The sequence below is a fragment of the Oncorhynchus kisutch genome, linkage group LG12 (assembly GCF_002021735.2).
Source record: "Oncorhynchus kisutch isolate 150728-3 linkage group LG12, Okis_V2, whole genome shotgun sequence".
Taxonomy (NCBI): Eukaryota; Metazoa; Chordata; class Actinopteri; order Salmoniformes; family Salmonidae; genus Oncorhynchus; species Oncorhynchus kisutch.
The window spans coordinates 14,220,519-14,240,088 of record NC_034185.2 but is presented as its reverse complement, the minus strand read 5'-3'; the positions used below and the strand labels follow the sequence as shown (position 1 = coordinate 14,240,088).

The 19,570-nt window shown below is 43.6% G+C and overlaps 1 protein-coding gene across 1 annotated transcript; it reads right to left on the bottom strand.

Moving 5' to 3' along the window:
* Nucleotides 1-3,781: 3,781 nt before the first annotated feature.
* LOC109900552 (lysosomal-associated transmembrane protein 4A) lies at nt 3,782-18,214 on the bottom strand. Its single transcript, XM_020496217.2, has 7 exons — nt 17,899-18,214; nt 11,210-11,348; nt 8,890-8,966; nt 7,842-7,964; nt 6,363-6,458; nt 5,933-6,031; nt 3,782-4,784 (listed from the first exon to the last, which is right to left on the bottom strand). Exons 1-7 carry the CDS (start codon nt 18,160-18,162, stop codon nt 4,710-4,712), a joined length of 873 nt encoding a protein of 290 aa, XP_020351806.2. The 5' UTR covers nt 18,163-18,214; the 3' UTR covers nt 3,782-4,709.
* Between the last annotated feature and the right edge of the window lie 1,356 nt (nt 18,215-19,570).

The window sequence follows — 19,570 nt, the reverse complement described above, 5'->3', positions numbered from 1 at the left end:
GGACACCTACTCATTCAAGGGTTTTTCTTTATTTTACTATATTCTACATTGTAGAACAATAGTGAAGACATCAAATCTATTAAATAACACACATGGAATCACGTAGTAACCAAAAAAGTGTTCAACAAATCAAAATATATTTTCTATTCTTCAAAGTAGCCACCCTTTGCCTTGACAGCTTTGCACACTCTTGGCCATCTCTCAACCAGTTTAACCTAGAATGCTTTTCGAACAGTCTTGAAGGAGTTCCCACATATGCTGAGCACTTGTTGGCTGCTTTTCCTTCACTCTGCGGTTCAACTCATCCCAGACCATCTCAATTGGGTTGAAGTCCGGTAATTGTGGAGGCAAGGTCATCTGATGCATCACTCCATCACTCTCCTTCTTGGTCAAATAGCCCTTACATAGCCTGGAGGTGTGTTGGATCATTGTCCTGTTGAAAAACAAATGATAGGATGGCGTATCGCTGCAGAATGCTGTGGTAGGCATGCTCGTTAAGTGTGCCTTGAATTTTAAATAAATCACAGACTGTCACCAGCAAAGCACCCGGACACTATCACACCTCCTCCTCCATGCTTCACGGTGGCAACCACACATGCGGAGATCATCCGTTCACCTACTCTGTGTTACAAAGACACAGCTTTTGGAAACAAAAATCTCAAATTTGGACTCATCGGACCAAAGGACAGATTTCCACCGGTCTAATGTCCAGTGCTCGTGTTTCTTGGCCCAAGCAAGTCTCTTCTTATTATTGGTGTCCTTTAGTAGTGGTTTCTTTGTAGCAATTCGACCACAGAGGCCTTATTCACGCAGTCTCCTGTGAACAGTTGATGTTGAGATGTGTCTGTTTCTTAAACTCTGTGAAGCAGTTGGGCTGCAATTTCTGAGACTGGTAACTCTAATGAATTTATCCTCTGCAGCAGAGGCAACTCTGGGTCTTCCTTTCCTGTGGTGGTCCTCATGAGAGCCAGTTTCATCATAGCGCTTGATGGTTTTTGCAACTGCACGTTTTTTCCAGATTGACTGACCTTCATGTCTTAAAGTAATGATGGACTATTTGCCTATTTGAGCTATTCTTGCCATAATATGGACTTGGTATTTTACAAAATAGGGCTATCTTCCATATTTTTAGGGGTGCCCATGTGACTGGGCATCAGAAGTGTCCGGAGGCGAGAGACACAGGTTGAGGTTACCTGGCGTAAAGTAGTGCAGACGTTGTCGTTTGCAGAGGCATTGGAGAAAGTAGAGGAAGATGGGTCAAGGGGGAGGGATCCTGAGAATATGTGTGTCAGTAGTAAATATGTGTCAGCACAGAGGGTTAGGCCAACGAGCAATATATGGTTCAGTAAGATTGGCTTTTTAGCATTCATAGCAATGGTTCTCTTTTTATTTAACTAGTCAGTTAAGAACTAATTCTTATTTACAATGGACGGCCAACGACGCTGGGCCAATTGTTTGCTGCCCTATGGGACTGCCAATCACGGCTGGATGTGATGCAACCTAGAATTGAACCAGGGACTGCAGTGACGCCTCCTGCACTGATATGCAATGCCTTAGACCGCTGCGCCACCCGGGAGTTAAAGTCCGGGAAAATATATATATATATATATATTTATTTATTTATTATCACTTTCCCCTTTTTCAACGCAAAGTATAAGGAATTCATACCCCCAGTCTAGTTGGTGGCGGTAATGCAACATTTATTGAATGGCAACAGCCCTTTAAAACTCATCGAAGAAGTCTGGAGCTGGATTTGTCATTAACATAGATTGAGGGGAAAAAAACTACGCCAAAAAAAAGAGCAGAGATCATGAAAAGAAGATGGTGTACAAGGAAGAAAGTGGAACCTTATTAATAAATATGGAGTGGGGGGTTGCAGAATCCTTCTGGAAGGAGAAGATGGCGGATAAGGAATATGGAGTAGAGGATTGCACAGAACTTTTGGAAGAGCAGGAGAAGCAAAGTAAATGTGACGAGAGTGAGGGGGAATAAATTTTGGTGGCAGGTGCAGTGATGACCGATGAGCGGGAGCTGAGTGTAGAGGGGGAAGCGGTGCGGTGAGGACGATTGGCGTCGAGCAAAAAGAGGGATATGTGCTCTAGTAGCTCAGAGATGGAACCTGACGGGAGTATGGATGTAGTACCTGCAATGAGGACCGCTGAGTTTGGGCCTCATCCCCAGGATGGAAAGGATAATTCTGGCCCAGTGGGAGTGAGGTTTGTGGAGAGAATGGATCCTTGAATTTTGGCTGATCCATACGTGGTGTCGGGTTGGGTGGAGAAGAGATTGGGGACTGTTGAGTTGGTGAACGGAGTGGATTAGTGATGATTTACTGTGTTTCTTCAGTCCAGAGGGAGCTGGCGCTCCAGTTTACACGATTAGGGACAATAAATGTGACTTTCTTTACTCTCCGGAGCAGGGTGCCATTGAAATGAGTGATAACGGGGTGCCATTAAGTGTTGAGGATCAGTTGAAATGGAAGATTCCTGGTGTCTGGGGATGCCTGCTGTTTGGTGCGACACAGATCCGGTGGAGAGCGTGGGAAATATACTACGGGAATTGCGCCGAAAATACTACGGTGTTTTAGGTGTCAAGTTTATTGGCATGTTGCAACAGTGTGTAAGACGGAGATTCATAGATGAGAGTAGTGTGCAGGAGGGCATGAGACGCAGGAATGTGTAGTTGGTGGAGAAAGTTGTGTGTGTTAGCTGTGGTGGTGTCCGTGGGGCTGGAGATCAGGTGTCCGGTGAAAAGGCAGGTTGAGGTTGCCAGGGTTAGAGTAGTACAGAAAGTGTTGTCTGCCAAAGCAGTGAATGGAGTGGTAAAGGAGCAGAGACCAAGAGAGAGTGATGGAAGAATATCTACTTCAGTAATTGTGGGCTTTTTAGCATTCATAGCCATGGTTGTCAATTGTACTGCAGAAATGAATGGCCTCACACTAGTACAGTAGGGGGCGGTGCATGCACCTACAAGTTGGATGTGATCCACCAACGAAATCCAGAAGAAATTTCGCCACAGATGGAAACCACAAACCTATCTTTGATCTGCAAAGTTTGGGATTTTCCATAAATTGCGGCCGTGAATCCACCATATAAATAGTTGAAGCTCTCGTAATATGGATAACTATTCAAAAGATAGCTGATATGCATTTTTCTACATTGTAAAATACACCGTGGGGCAGTAATTGCTATCGCGCAATTATATCAATTTATAAAATGGCAAGATATTTTTTACAGACTAGCTCAACAATAAGTGAATTTACAAATGATCCAATTATGATAATTCACCCCCCCCCCCCCCCCCCAAAAATGGAGGTGCAAAAACAAAAGTCACCCCCCCCCCCCCCCCCTAATTTTAATTAGCTCCATGTCTCAGGTGGCCAAGTAGACACAAGGCTGTTTGGCTTATCTCGGTCACAAAGAGGAAGAACTTTGCAGCTTTTTCTGTTAATAAACAATGCTATGCTGGCGGATGGTAACATTTAAATAAAACCCAGTCCCAAAATAATTGTATATCATAGGAAAAGACACCACATTCACATGGATTTGAACAGAGGGCAGTTTGGATTTGTCACTTTAAGCCAAAATATATAATAATTTGACTAAGTCAAGTTTTTGACTTAAATCATTGTGCAACATAACAGTTAAGCGCTGGCTATTTCGACTGGTATGAGCATTTAACCTGAGTACAGAACTAAATAGGTTCTCAACAAAAAGTAAGGATGTTTCTTTGCTCACATCAGGTAAAAATGAATGGACTCAGTTGGGTAATGGATACAAAATGTTTTTGAATGGTTTATTGAAGCTATTTGTTTCCCACAAGGATGAAAACACAATGTAAAGAAAAAGGCAGAAAGAAAGAGTAGCATGGATCCACTACTGTTCACACTAGCCGTTCGTTCCCTTCAGGTGAAACTTACGCTCTCCTTAAAGGGACAGTCCACTTCAAAACCAATGTGTCTGATTTCAGTCCTCCAAAGCGGACTTTTGTTAAGTCTTATCATTTCATCTTGACATTGGACAAATTTTGAGGTCTGAAAACATCTGCCAACTGTTGGTGTACTATCCCTTTAACCAGCAGTGTCTGGACACTTCGAACTGCAACACAATACACTAGCTTGACTAAGCTAACAACGCAAGGTCACAAAGGCGGTGGCGGAGCATGAACATGGCACACACAGGTGGCGAATGGATGTCCAAGGCTAAATAAATGAAGGGATAAAGAGAAAGTGCTTCAAACGTCCCAATCAAACTCTTAGACAGAATAAAATCTAGATATTTTAACAAGCAAAAAACAATTCAAGGATAAAGATGAGTTATCATAAGTGGATTGTCTTAAGAGTATTCCTTTTTACATTCACGCGTTATAATATCAATCTATAAGGAAAGGATATTGTTTTTCTACAGCTGGACTGGTGAAAGGCATTGAAGCGATGGTACTTTCACAATATCCCTTTAAAAAAAAAATTAAGGCATCAAAAGACGGGGCTAGACAAGGAACGAACAGTCGTAAAGCATTCATCGCTTTATACACTACACGGCATCTGCCCCTCTCACTTGTCTACAATATTACGGGGGTTTGAATGTTAGCAAGACTTTAAAGAGTATCCCTCCTCTCTAGAAATTCATGGTGGAGTCAAAATGACGAGCTCTGGGTGGCCCACACATACATATAGATGGGGTAGAGAGGAGGGGGGGGGCACGGGGTCTTCAGGCAGGCATGTAGGGGGGAGGGGGCTCTTTCTCTGGCATCTTCATTGCCATCTCGTAGGTAGGCAGGATGTACTGAGGAGAGAGGGAGAATTATTTATTTTAATTTATCAATCAATTTATAAATATACTGCACACAGTGAGGACCAAAGCCATGGACATAATGACATTTGATATTTTGCTAGATATTTAATCCGTCTAAGACTGGAAAGGAGGGCAGACTGGGTGTAGTCGGGAAGTATTCAGATCCCTTGACTTTTTCCACATTTTGTTACATTACAGCCTTATTCTAAAATTGATTAAATACATTTTTCCCCCTCATTAATCTACACACAATATACCATAATGACCAAGCAAAAACAGGTTTAGACATTTTTGCAAATGTATTAAAACTAAAACACATACCTTATTTACATAAGTATTCAGACCCTTTGCTATGAGACTCGAAATTGAGCTCTGGTGCATCCTGTTTCCATTGATCATCATTGAGCTGTTTCTACAACTTGATTGGAGATCCTTGATCATTCAGAGCACTCAGGACCTCAGACTGGGATGAAGGTTCACCTTCCAACAGGACAATGACCCTAAGCACACAGCCAAGACAACGCAGGAGTGGCTTTGGGACAAGTCTCCGAATGTCCTTGAGTGGCCCAACCAGAGCCCGGACTTGAACCTGACCAAACATCTCTGGAGAGACCTGAAAATAGCTGTGCAGCGACGCTCCCCATCCAACCTGACAGAGCTTGAGAGGGTCTGCAGAGAAGAATGGGAGAAACTCCCCAAATACAGGTGTGTCAAGCTTGTAGCGTCACACCCAAGAAAACACAAGGCTGTAATCGCTGCCTAAAGGTTCTTCGACAAAGTACTGAGTAAAGCGTCTGAATACTTATAAATGTCAGTTTTTTTTATTCTTAATAAATTTGCAAACATTTCTAAACTTGTTTTTGCTTTGTCATTATGGGGTAGTGTGTGTAGGTTGATGAGGGGGAAAAAACAATTGAATCAGTTTTAGAATAAGGCTGTAATGTAACAAAATGTGGAGAAAGTCAAGTGGTCTGCATATTTTCCGAACGCAATTGAAACCACCTTGCATCCTTGAACGGACTCAGCATGTGAAAGGTATGCCCTCTACTGGTTGTGCCACAGTATGCTTCAGAGGTTTGATTACGTGTGTTATTGACAATTAGTTTGGGACCTGGAGAGCAGGCTTTTCAGACACAAACCTGGGGAGGGGCCATGAAGGTAGGGTAAACAGCACTCTCCTGCACATTCCTGTTGTTGATGTACTTGTAGCAGTTCCACACACTGTTGATCAGGTAAGCCTGGGGGGGGGGACAGCCAAAATGTTAAGTCTTTCTACCTGAGCCAGTGATGCTCAATCCTAGTCCTAGAGAGCTACAGTGTGCAGGCTTGTGTTCTAGCCCAGCTCCAACACCACTGACTCATCTCCAGAAGCTCTACCAACCATCTACTGAAGACCTGTCAGTCAAGGTCTATCATCCGTCTACTAAAGTTCAGCCAATGGATTGGGTAAATCAGATCAAGATCTCAGTTACCACTAACAAGTGCAGTAAATCTAAATATTCTTGGGTATCTGGACGGGGGGAAAATAAGTTTAGTATTCAAATGAGTCCATTTTCCAGAAACACACACCTTCGTGATGATGAGGAAGGCGAAGAACACGAGGACGAAGAGCAGCAGGCAGCTGGAGTCCATGGAGAGTAGGTTGTCCTTGTAGGGGAAGTCTGGCTGAGACGAAACACACATTCAGCATGTACAGAAACGAAACACCCCATAAAACCAGGGATTGTACTGAAATATGGGCCTACAGAGCATCTTTAGCTTCAGTTCCATTGAAGATCCCAGTGTTTTTTCATTTCTCATTCAGATGTCAAATCCATCTGATATAATGGCAGCAGGTCTAATGTAAAGACAGTGGAGACGATAGTGAGAACCCATTGTTAAGCCTCCTTATTGGCCCTACTCTGTATGACAGAGTAGGGCCAATAAGTTTGCCAGCTAAGTTACCTAAGCATTCTGCAATTACTTTATTCTGAATATAAAACTATATTGAACAAAAATATAAAAGGCAACCATTTCAAAGATTTTACTGAGTTACAGTTCATATAAGGAAACTTAATCAATTCCCGAGGCCCTAATCTATGGATTTCACATGACTGGGCAAAGGCTTTCCCATGGGTGGCCTGGGAGGGCATAGGCCCAACCACTGGGGTGCCTACAAAAGGGCTTTATTACAGGCAGAAATACTTATCAGCACCCCCCCAAGATGATGCTGCAGGTGAAGAAGCCAGATGTGGAGGTCCTGGGCTGGAATGTTACACGTGGTCTGCGTTTGAGGCCGGTTGGATGTACTGTGTTGGAGGGCCAGTAGGAGGCACTCTTTCCTCTGGTCTAAAAAATATCTTAATGCCCCAGCGCAGTGCCCTGTGTAGGGTGCCGTCTTTCGGATGGGACGTTAAATGGGTGTCCTGACTCTCTGCAGTCATTAAAGATCCGGACTAGCCGACAGGCCGGGGAGGTGGCGGTCTAGTCGGCAGGCCTGGGGGGGTGGCGGACTAGCCGACAGGCCTGGGGGGGTGGCGGACTAGCCGACAGGCCTGGGGGGTGGCGGTCTAGTCGACAGGCCTGGGGGGGGTGGCGGACTAGCCGACAGGCCTGGGGAGGTGGCGGACTAGCCGACAGGCCTGGGGGGTGGTGGCGGTCTAGTCGACAGGCCTGGGGGGGGGTGGCGGACTAGCCGACAAGCCTGTGGGGGGATGGCGGACTAGCCGACAGGCCTGGGGAGGTGGCGGACTAGCCGACAGGCCTGGGGAGGTGGCGGACTAGCCGACAGGCCTGGGGAGGTGGCGGACTAGCCGACAGGCCTGGGGAGGTGGCGGACTAGCCGACAGGCCTGGGGAGGTGGCGGACTACCCGACAGGCCTGGGGAGTGGTGGCGGTCTAGTCGACAGGCCTGTGGAGTGGTGGCGGTCTAGTCGATAGGCCTGGGGAGGTGGCGGACTAGCCGACAGACTAGCCGACAGGCCTGGGGAGGTGGCGGACTAGCCGACAGGCCTGGGGAGGTGGCGTACTAGCCGACAGGCCTGGTGGTGGTGGACTGGACTGACTCACCAGCTCTGTCATGTAGTCCTTGATCCGGGGTAGGTAGGTGAGTGAGCTGATGGCCACCAGACAACTCAGAGCAAAGTCAAAGAGCTGGTAGCAGAAGAACGGGATGAGCCAGCCGTCACGATGCTACATGGGGAGGAAGAGTAAACACACGTCATTGACCATACATGTAAAAGGATGGCCATTTCACACGAGTTTGTCTGGGGTTTGTCAAGCAAGAAGCATATCTAGCCCTAGCAAAAAACCTGATCTAAATTATTTTGGGTTCTAAGCAATGTTGAGGATGTCACAAAATTCACAGGCATTGAATCAATCTATGTACATCTGTTCTTAGGTCATCAGGACTGGGTATTTAGCAAGGGAGGCTAAAGCCAGCAATGGAACTATTCTGACAAACACTGAATACAGGGCATCTACAAGGGTAACCTAAGAGCCTGTATTCACAGCTAAGGCATAACGCTCATTGCTCACACAAAGATCAACCAAAACCTAGACAATGTGTCATGAAGCTCTATTCAGGTCCATGTCACATATCCATCAAACCTATCAGTGTGGATGCCCATCAGGTAGGCCTGGTGAGGTAAAGATGATAACATTAGAACAACGTTGTGTAGCAAACTTTCCGCTCACCCTGGTGGGGCTAGTTGAATGCACAAGCAAGGACTTTGCATGCAGTGAATCTGTTAAAAAGTATTAAGACATAAACAAATATATTGTCCTTTCAGACACCAGGAAGGGACAAAGCACTGCCATCAAGAGTTGTGTTCATTGGGGCACGTAGGTTTTAAAACATTTTGCAACACAAAGCTCAAAATAGTGTTTATTATTGGACAACTCCAGGTAGTTCTTCCCCGTTTCAGTTCGCTTTCTTCCATAATGAACATGACCATGGTTGAAGTTCAGTGAGAACTATCTTTTCAACTTCCTATTTCTCCCACTCCTCCAGGGGTAATTGTCATCCCCGCTGTCACAACTTACATTTGTATGCTGGGCTTAGAATATATAAGACATTTGATTGACACACATACAAAATAGATGGATAAAAACTTACAGTAATGGCTCCATAGACCATCATGGCGCTGATAGTGAGCATCAACAGAGAGATTGCGAATCCCACACAGGCATTCTCTATAAGCACAGAGAGAGAAAGTCAGAGAGACTAACAGAGTTCATTCATTAGGGTCAAATACTTGTATATTCAACTACAAACTCAACTTGTAGTAAGTTTTGAAATTAACGTCAGTCAAAGACGTTGGGAGAATCATTTCCTAAATCTAAAAAATATTAACCCAAATGTTGAATTATCTATAACTAACAATTTAATATAGTGGTATTGTGCACCTATCCTTGTGAGCCATCATGGCTGCCTGGTCTGGGCCAGTTGCATCCCACGATGGGGCCCCACAGAGTGCATTCATGCAACTGTCAGTGAGAGTGTTACTACAGAGGCCCAATTGATTTGTGTGTAACTGAAGCGTCTCCAGGGATGCATTGCCTACTAACTCGCTCTCTTTTAGCGTTAGCGTGCTCTGGGGAACCCTAAGCTTCTCCCACTCAGGCACTCCGTAGCATCAGTGAAGACAACGCACAACAACACAGGCTACGCTAGGCTAATTAATAGGCCTGCCATCTGCTGCGTCGGTCAAGTGCTTCTAACAGCTCACAGCCTCGTGCTGGGCACTAAGTGAGTGAGTTGAGGCGAGGCATGTGTGGTTCACTCCAGACTATCAGTCAGACAGTCGTGCTAAAGCTGTGCAGGAAGCCGTTTCTCTTCAGAGTGTAACATATCCGATTGTCATAACGGTAACTGATGCAATCTGCAAGCCATTCCTTCCTAGTAGGGCATTTATGAGTGTGACTGAATGAGAAGAGGCGTGTGTAGTCCATGCAGAGCTTCCAAATTCAGTTCTGAAGCTGTACATAGTGTGTGTGTGTGTATCAGAAGGGTCGTCACTGATGCAATCTGTAGCCCAATCCATTACAGTAGATAGTTTAGCATTACTTCCCGTGTCTGAGGCCAGGCTATACATTCATCAGCCTCTTGAAGGCATTCTGGATCGGGGCATGTGCCAACACCAACAAGATAACTGTGTACCTTTCTATGCGCGTGTGAAATATCTGATATTACAGTGAAAGATATCAGTGGAAAAGAACAGATGGAAATGGTAGTAAAATACAGAACTTTTCTTTTATTTATTGTTTAGGTAATTGTAGAAGAGTATTCGGATGGAACAACATCTCTTATTTGGGGCTTCTCCATTTGTTTTCAGCTCTGTTAGAATACTGCAGAAAGGTATCCTGCCTTCCTACCTACCTGGAGGTAATCACGTAATCACAGATCTGAAATGGTTGGATTAGCGACAGTAATAGGGCGCTAACGTTGTTTAATACCGATCCAACCGCTTATAGATCTGTGCTTACCACAAGGACACAAGAAAGGAAAGGTGCATTTTCAAGCCCTCTTCTAACAGGGGCCCTCTAACAAACCTTGTACTTTGATATCACAAAAATATCACACTGCAGGTCACGGCGGTTCAGTCCCTCATGTTTTGTCTGTAAACAATATCCTTTATTTAGACCGTAGGTGGGAGTCCGATGAAAGTGTCATACCGGGGAGTCGTACCTCTAACGCGGGGCGATGTCATACCATTGCTTGTACGAAGTCGGCTGTGTTGGCTCCAAACTGGCTTGCAACCTTCTTAAAACACGTCAACCAAGTGGGAAGAGGCTGTCTAGAAATGGCACCCATGAAGCCACAGCAGTGCCAGGCTTTGGATTTACATAGTGCGCGCACACACCCCCCTCCCCTTCTTTTGGCACAGCCCTGCTCTGTGTGTGCGCGTGTGTTGTGGGGGTGGTTCAGTCGCTGCCCACAAGCGCCAAGCCCCTTCAGCTCTTACTGAGTCACTTTCTGGGAAATGAGGAGTCCTTGTGCAACCAAGCCAAATACACAACGTAACCGCACCGAATAAACTAAACAACAGCCAGCCACAGAGAGCACAGCTCAGCGCTGCCCAGCTCCAGGTTATGTATTAAAATCCTGATTCTACAGGCTTTGAGCCTGTGACAAAATAAGAGTTCTAGCTAAATCAGTCTGTATAGGGCTGAAAGGTTAAAGAAGCAGGCATTTGGCGAAAGTTATCAATGCTGGATGAGAAGGGGATTGGTGTGTGTGTGTGAGAGAGAGCTATGAGGTACCAGTCCAGAAAAAGTACTGCAGCTTTGCTAACAAATACCAACATCGGGAGACTATGCTAAATCATGCCAGCTACTGCCTTTTGGGAAGATAAACAGATTATCGTGGATGCTGTCACTACTGGCCTACGTAGACAACTCAAGTTGAACCAAACATGAAGATACAACGAACTAACCCTTTAAGACATTCCCCTCCACCTGGAGGGTGTGGCTAAAGTAGTGCTCGATAACCTCATACTGCAGGTCCACAGTGGGCACGTTCTCTGGGTGGGTCACGGCCACGGTCAGCAGAATGCCCATCAACAGGTTCACCACCTGGAGAGACAGAAAGGCATTGTTACACTATGTCCTTCAACACATAGCCTGGTCCTAGATCGGTTTGTGCTGGTTTGCCAACTCCTATAATGTGGCGTGAGTGACAATGACCATAGGAGTTGTCAAGACATTACGAACAGATCTGAAACCAGGCTAGGATACAGTCTGTTGTAGATGAGAACATTGATATTTTGTGACATACTAGGTTTCTGTTTCCACAGATAAGCAACAAAATTACACATCATTTTATTTGAAAAAAACCAAGGCGCTCTCATTAGGAAGAGCCTAAATAATAGTTATTATTACCAGGTAGTTTATATGGTTGCTAGGAGTCCTTGTCCCCTAATCTGTTTAATGGACTTTCCCTGTCAAAGTGTATGTTATATTTAAAATATTAAATCCCTCTCACACATTGCATAATATATTTAATGATTAGACTTGTGATATAGGCCTCGGTCAATGTATCCAGAGGTTTTGCCAACAACCGTTGTGAATGACGACAGATGGATCAAATGGGTCTTTTTACACCTGTCAACTGTTGATGTTAAATCATGCACTGTTACCCATCTTCACTGTGCAAAACAAAACACTCCAAGAGATGTTAACACTTGTAGTTACGATCCCTCCGTAATTCTCACTTCTTATAATACATATATCAAGTATTAAAAATGTTTTTTTTAAAACACGAGACGGAGAAAGTGAACATTTATTGAAGAAAATCCTGCAGGTGAAGAAGGCGGATGTGGAGGTCCTGGGCTGGAGTGCTTAAAGTGTGGTCTGTGGTTGGTCTGCGACATTCAATTCTCTGGGAACAGCTCTGGTGAACATTCCTGCATTCAGAATGCCAATTACACGCTCCCTCAACTTGAGACATCTGTGGCATTGTGTTTTGTGACAAAACTGCACATTTTAAAAAGTGGCCTTTTATTGTTCCCAGAACCTGTGTAATGATCATGTTGTTTACTCAGCTTCTTAATATGCCACACCTGTCAGGTGGATGGATTAGCTTGGCAAAGGAGAAATACTCACTGTGTTGTAGAGTGGTGGCCTGTTGCCAGAGAATTGAATGTTCATTTCTCTACCATAAGCCGCCTCCAACATAATTTTAGAGAATTTGGCAGTACGTCCAACTGTCCTCAACTGCAGACCATGTGTAACCACACCAGCCCAGGACCTCCACATCCGCCTTCATCACCTGCGGGATCGCCACCTGATGAAACAGATTTTGAACCAAAGAATTTCTGCACAAACAGTCTCAGGAAAGTGCATCTGCGTGCTCATCGTCTTCACCAGTCTTGACCGGAGTGCAGTTTGGCGTGTTAAGCTTCGGAGTAGGATTCTATTGCATTGACTGGCACGACTCAGGCCTGTACTCTACACAAATCAGTGCACCATAACAAATAAGAGCTTCAGTCGGGCCTATATGCAAAAAGGCACTTCGCCATATATGGATCTGTGCCATTCACTTTGAACTGAACTGTGTTTACAACATGAGCGGTTGTCAGTAGATGTGCTTGTTTTGAGAGCAAAGCGACAGCTACATGTAGCGGTGTGCACATTTGTACATATCCTTTGCTACTTAGTGAGTTATTACATAATTTGTAGTCAGCAATGTGAGAGTGTTTGCCTCCTCCTACAAGAGCAGAAGGTGTGCATTTCTAGACATCTTTGAAGCGAGTCATAGCTTTTTTTTGTCATAAAAAGGGACAGTGTTGTATTTTGAGGCAGGCTTGAATAAGCTAAGTAGCCAATAGGCGGAGGGTAGCATACATTTGTCTGATTTTCTGTAATAATGGTATGGGAATTATGATGCATTTTCATTCATCAAAGAACAACATTTTCAGTCACCAAACAAGTGGATAAACAGGTTAAAGGTCAAGCCCTGCATGTTTTTTTTTCTTCAAAAAGTCTCAAGGAATGTAGGCCTACATTGACCACCACACTGCTACTGTAGGCTTAACGATAGAACAGCTATTTCCATGTTAAAATGTTATGGGATGCATTTTCTCCATTGTTTTTGATGGTAGGCCTACATTATGATCAAATAGCCCCAGTAGCCTACTTGATCACTGTTAAAACTAACTTAAAGTGGGTACAACCTCAGTGTTCACAGTAAGTGCACGCCGGAAGTTGCACAGCATTTTAAATGTTCAAGTTTGCGCTCGGCAGACCTGAATCTTGCTCAGTGATGAAAAACATTTGAGGGAACATTGGTTATGCTATGGGCAGGCATAAGCTACGGGCAAAGAACACAACCATGCTTTTGTCACTTCTAGGTTAGACTACTGCAATGCTCTTCTTTCCGGCTACCCGGATAAAGCACTAAATAAACTTCAGTTGGTGCTAAATACGTCTGCTAGAATCCTGACTAGAACCCAAAAAATTGATCATATTACTCCAGTGCTAGCCTCTCTACACTGGCTTCCTGTCAAAGCAAGGGCTGATTTCAAGGTTTTACTGCTAACCTACAAAGCATTACATGGGCTTGCTCCTACCTATCTCTCTGATTTGGTCCTGCCGTACATACCTACACGTACGCTACGGTCACAAGATGCAGGCCTCCTAATTGTCCCTAGAATTTCTAAGCAAACAGCTGGAGGCAGGGCTTTCTCCTATAGAGCTCCATTTTTATGGAACGGTCTGCCTACCCATGTCAGAGACGCAAACTCGGTCTCAACCTTTAAGTCTTTACTGAAGACTCATCTCTTCAGTGGGTCATATGATTGAGTGTAGTCTGGCCCAGGAGTGGGAAGGTAAACGGAAAGGCTCTGGAGCAACGAACCGCCCTTGCTGTCTCTGCCTGGCCGGTTCCCCTCTTTCCACTGGGATTCTCTGCCTCTAACCCTATTACATGGGCTGAGTCACTGGCTTACTGGGGCTCTCTCATGCCGTCCCTGGAAGGGGTGCGTCACCTGAGTGGGTTGATTCACTGATGTGTTCATCCTGTCTGGGTTGGCGCCCCCCCTTGGGTTGTGCCATGGCAGAGATCTTTGTGGGCTATACTCAGCCTTGTCTCAGGATGGTAAGTTGGTGGTTGAAGATATCCTTCTAGTGATGTGGGGGCTGTGCTTTGGCAAAGTGGGTGGGGTTATATCCTTCCTGTTTGGCCCTGTCCGGGGGTGTCCTCGGATGGGGCCACAGTGTCTCCTGACCCCTCCTGTCTCAGCCTCCAGTATTTAAGCTGCAGTAGTTTGTGTCGGGGGGCTAGGGTCAGTTTGTTATATCTGGAGTACTTCTCCTGTCCTATTCGGTGTCCTGTGTGAATCTAAGTGTGCGTTCTCTAATTCTCTCCTTCTCTCTCTCCCTCTCTCTCTCTCTCTCGGAGGACCTGAGCCCTAGGACCATGCCCCAGGACTACCTGACATGATGACTCCTTGCTGTCCCCAGTCCATCTGACCGTGCTGCTGCTCCAGTTTCAACTGTTCTGCCTTATTATTATACGATCATGCTGGTCATTTATGAACATTTGAACATCTTGGCCATGTTCTGTTATAATCTCCACCCGGCACAGCCAGAAGAGGACTGGCCACCCCACATAGCCTGGTTCCTCTCTAGGTTTCTTCCTAGGTTTTGGCCTTTCTAGGGAGTTTTTCCTAGCCACCGTGCTTCTACACCTGCATTGCTTGCTGTTTGGGGTTTTAGGCTGGGTTTCTGTACAGCACTTTGAGATATCAGCTGATGGACGAAGGGCTATATAAATACATTTGATTTGAACTGCATTGTATCGACGGCAATTATGAATACAGAGATACCGTGACGAGATCATGAGGCCCATTGTCGTGCCATTCATCCACCGCCATCACCTCAAGTATCAGCATGATAATGCACATCCCCATGTCACAAGGATCTGTACACAATTCCTGAAAGCTGAAGCTGAAAATGTCCCAGTTCTTCCATGGCCTGCATACTCAGCAGACAAGTCACCCATTGAGCATGTTTGGGATGCTCTGGTTTGATGTGTACAACAGCGCGTTCCAGTAAATATCCAGCAACTTCTCACAGCCATTGAAGAGGAGTGGGACAACATTCCACAGGCCACAATAAGCAGCCTGATCAACTATATGCCAAGGAGATGTGTCCCAATGCATGTAGTAAATGTTCACACCATACACTGACTGGTTCTCTGATCCACTCCTACTTTTTTTTTTAAATGCATAAAAAAAAAATCTGTGACCAACAGATGCATATCTGTATTCCCAGTCATGTGAAATTGATAGATTAGGCTCGAATCAATGTATTTCAATTGACTGATGTCCTTATACGAACTATAACTCAGTAAAATATATTAAATTGTTGCATGTTGCGATTATATTTTTGTTCAGTGTATCCAGCTAACTAGGTACTGGTAGCTAACTAACTAACTAACTAGGTACTGGTGTACGTGTGATTCTAAAGAGGATGGAAAATAATTTGGTTAGGGTGTAGTGGTAGATGTAGTTCTTATTTTTTATTATCAATTTATTTTGTCTGATCAGTAGAACAATTCTAATTCTTAACAATGGGCTAAAATACAGGATAATTACTGTGCTTGTCAGCAAGAACACTACTGTTATTCCCCAAACTTGTATTATTCAATTTTGCTAGTGGAATTACCCATTTGAAATATGATATACCTGTTGTGTCTTTCAAAACTAATTATGTATTATTGTAGCCATTCATGGACAGTTTTGAATAAGTCATACAAATAAGCAAAAGGATGTTAAATACTCCAGGAATTAAATATAATTTTTACAGTTTAGTATTGTGCACATGCTAGGCAGAGATGGTAGGGGGACAAACCTCAAATACATATTTTGTCTATGTAGAGTAAGATGATGTCAAGGATATTCAACTAGTAGACATAAACCTCCTAAATATTGATATTCATTCAAATGTTCTTGAAGGTTGGGTGATTGAGAAATTAATTGTTATAACAAGAACATTTTCAAACACCCAGCACTTGGAAAACATAGATCAGGGGTGACCAACCCTCCTGGATAGCAAGCAGGGTTTTCTTCCAGACCTATTTTAAAGAGATAGCTAGTTCACCCAAATTACAAAATGTTTGTGTCCTTCCCTTGAAAGCAGTCTATGGACAAGGAGACCGCAATCTAAGATTTGGCTACCCTTTGCTATCAACCTTTACAGGATCGGTGGGTCCCCCACGGGACGGTTGAGCTAATGTAGGCTAACGAGATTAGCATGAGGTTGTAGTAACAAGAACATTTCCCAGAACATAAACCTATCATATATTGTCAGAAAGCTTAGATTCTTGTTAATCTAACTGCACTGTCCAATTTACAGTAGCTATTACAGTGAAATAATATCATCATATATTGTCTGAGGAGAGTGCACAGTTATGAACTTGAAAAGTTATTAATAAACCAATTAGGCACATTTGGGCAGTCTTGAGACCATTTTTAACAGAAATGCAATGGTTCATTGGATCAGTATAAAACTTTGCACATACACAGCTGCCATCTGGTGGCAAAAAAAACACATTTTGTCTTTGTATTATCTTTTACCAGATCTAATGTGTTATATTCTCCTACATTCATTTCACATTTCCACAAACTTCAAAGTGTTTCCTTTCAAATGGTATCAAGCATATCCTTGCTTCAGGTACCGAGCTACAGGCAGTTAGATTTGGGTATGTCATTCTCGGCGAAAATGTTAAAAGAAAGGGTCCGATCCTTGAGAGGTTTAAAAATAATGTTAACTCCTGTGCGGAGCACTACACACAACTTTCTACCTGAGAACAGGGATCAAGCCCGATTTCCAATCTTCCCACTTTTTCTATCGTCTCCCTAGCTAATTTCATTACAGTCTGAATGCTTCTCAAACCATGTAAACAAAATGTTAGATTTTTTTTTTGCATACTTTAAAATGTAATCCCCTCAAAGTGGTCGAATGTTGAGTGTTCATTTAATGTTCAAAGCATCCTGAATACACCTGATCTGTGTTTTTATTTATTTTTTCCACCCTGGTCATAGGCCTAACGCAATACGCAGAATTGCAGTAAATTACTGCAATTCTGCGTATTGGGTTAGGCCTATGACCAGGGTGGAAAAAATTACAAACACAGATCATTAGCTTTAAAACAGTAACATATTCCCAGCCCCCCTTCTAGGGACTCTGTCAAGGAGCAATGAAATCCATTTAGCAAAGCTCACTCCAGTTTTCTTCAAAAGTTGTCAGCCCTGACCGAATTGCGTGCAGCAATCACACTATTGGCTGAAAGTCCCTAGCGGGTAACGTTGACACTTAGCTAATTAACTAATTTAGCTAACGTTAGTTAACTATCCGATTACATTTGCTAGTTAGTTAGCTAATACAGGAACAGTTACATAATCTAGCTGGCAATATGTTCTAAAGTAGGGCACGCATTCAGATAGCAAAGTGACTTTCTCGACAAATAGTAGCTTCGGTTTAACTTACTGGTAACAAGCTAGCTAGTACAACGGCCTACTATCGACAGTGCAATGGCAACGATGGGGTACTGCAACATGACTGCAACGAAGCTAACGTTAGCACAATCTAAAAGCAAGGCGACCATTTGTATAGTACGTACCATGTACCAAGTGCCGAGAATGATGGTTCCCGTCCTGACATGGCAACACCCACAGCATCTCGTTGTGTAGCGCCTGTGTCGATTCGGTTTAAAATGGTGCATGTCTTCCTCTAAAGTAGGGATAAACATCGCTGAAGCTGCGCGATGAAGAAAGCCTGCACCATCAACAACGGACAGTGTTATGAAGCGCCCACTTATATGACTGGCGTGGTGAAAGAAAACACAAACTATACCCTGTTTTGATTGACAGACAATTTTGGCCATTAGTAGAGCTGAGATGGTGAACGTCAACAAATCAGCTGCCACAGCTCACACTGACAAATACTCAGAATTGTCCCCTGTGGCCCAGGGGTTGAGGGTGATGATGGGGAGGGAATACAACACCATCATCAGTTTCCATTCTCTCACATCAGTTTCCCATCTCTAAAAGACGATATGCTCTCCAAAAAATAAAACAAACTGCTCTTTGTTATTCAGAAAATGTTATTGTTCTACCCTTACACACTTAACATCTCTCACCTCTGCTTTTTGGTGATTAAACGAGTTACAATATGCAGAGAATCTATAAACATGAATAGAATCCATAACTAAAGTGGATGCATAGTTGCATGCAGTATTCAGGTCAATGGCAGGGCAATGCAGAAGTCTTTTGGTGTGTTTGGCTATTGTTGCTGTTGTTCTTGTTTCCATTTATCCCAGTTAATGCTGCAATGATGGAATGATGGATAAATGGTAAAACAACAATGAACTACAGTGCCTTCAAAAATAATTCACATGCCTTGACCTTTTCCACATTTTGCTATGTTCAGCCTGAATTTTGAATTTATTAAAATGAGATTTTGTCTTACTGGCCTACACACAATACCCCATATTGTCAAAGTGGAGTGATGTTTTTAGAAATGTTTACAAATTCATGTAAAATGAAAAGCTGAAATGTCTTATGTCAAAATATTCAACTCCTTTGTCATGGCAAACCTAAATAAGTTCAAGAGTACAAATGTGCTTAACATGTCACATAATGAGTTGCATTTAATGGCTACCTCATCTCTGTACCCCACACATACAATTATCTCTAAGGTCCCTCAGTCGAGCAGTGAATTTCAAACAGATTCAACCACAAAGACCAGGGAGGTTTTCCAATGCCTCGCAAAGAAGGGCATTTAAAAGCAGACTTTGAATATATCCCTTTGAGCATGGTGAAGTTATTAATTACACTTTGGATGGTGTATCAATACACCCAGTCACTACAAAGATACAGGCGTCCTTTCTTACTCTTCAGAGAGTAAGGAAACCGCTCAAAGATTTCGCTATGGGGCCAAGGGTGATGGTAAAACCGTTACAGAGGTTAATGGCTGTGATAGGAGAAAACTGAGGATGGATTAACAACATTGCAGTAACTCTACAATACTAACCTAATTGACAGAGTGAAAAGAAGGAAGCCTGTATAGAATAAACATATTCCAAAACATGCACCCTGTTTGCAACAAGGCTCTAAAGCAATACTGCAAAAAATGTGGCAAAGCAATCAAGTTTTTGTCCTGAATACAACGTGCTAAATTTTAGGCAAATCCAATACAACACATTACTGAGTACCACTCTCCATATTTTCAAGCGAAGTGGTGGCTGCATCATGTTATGTTCTTTCATTTTCAGTACATTTGCAAACATTTTT

Excerpts from the sequence above, each read along its gene's own strand:
- LOC109900552 (XM_020496217.2), bottom strand. The coding sequence starts at position 18,162 with ATGGCCAAAATTGTCTGTCAATCAAAACAGGGTATAGTTTGTGTTTTC. Across the intron at positions 11,349-17,898 it reads TTCTCGGCACTTGGTACATG|GTGGTGAACCTGTTGATGGG; the intron begins GTACGTACTATA and ends CTGTCTCTCCAG. Across the intron at positions 6,459-7,841 it reads AGGACTACATGACAGAGCTG|CCAGACTTCCCCTACAAGGA; the intron begins GTGAGTCAGTCC and ends GTTTCGTCTCAG.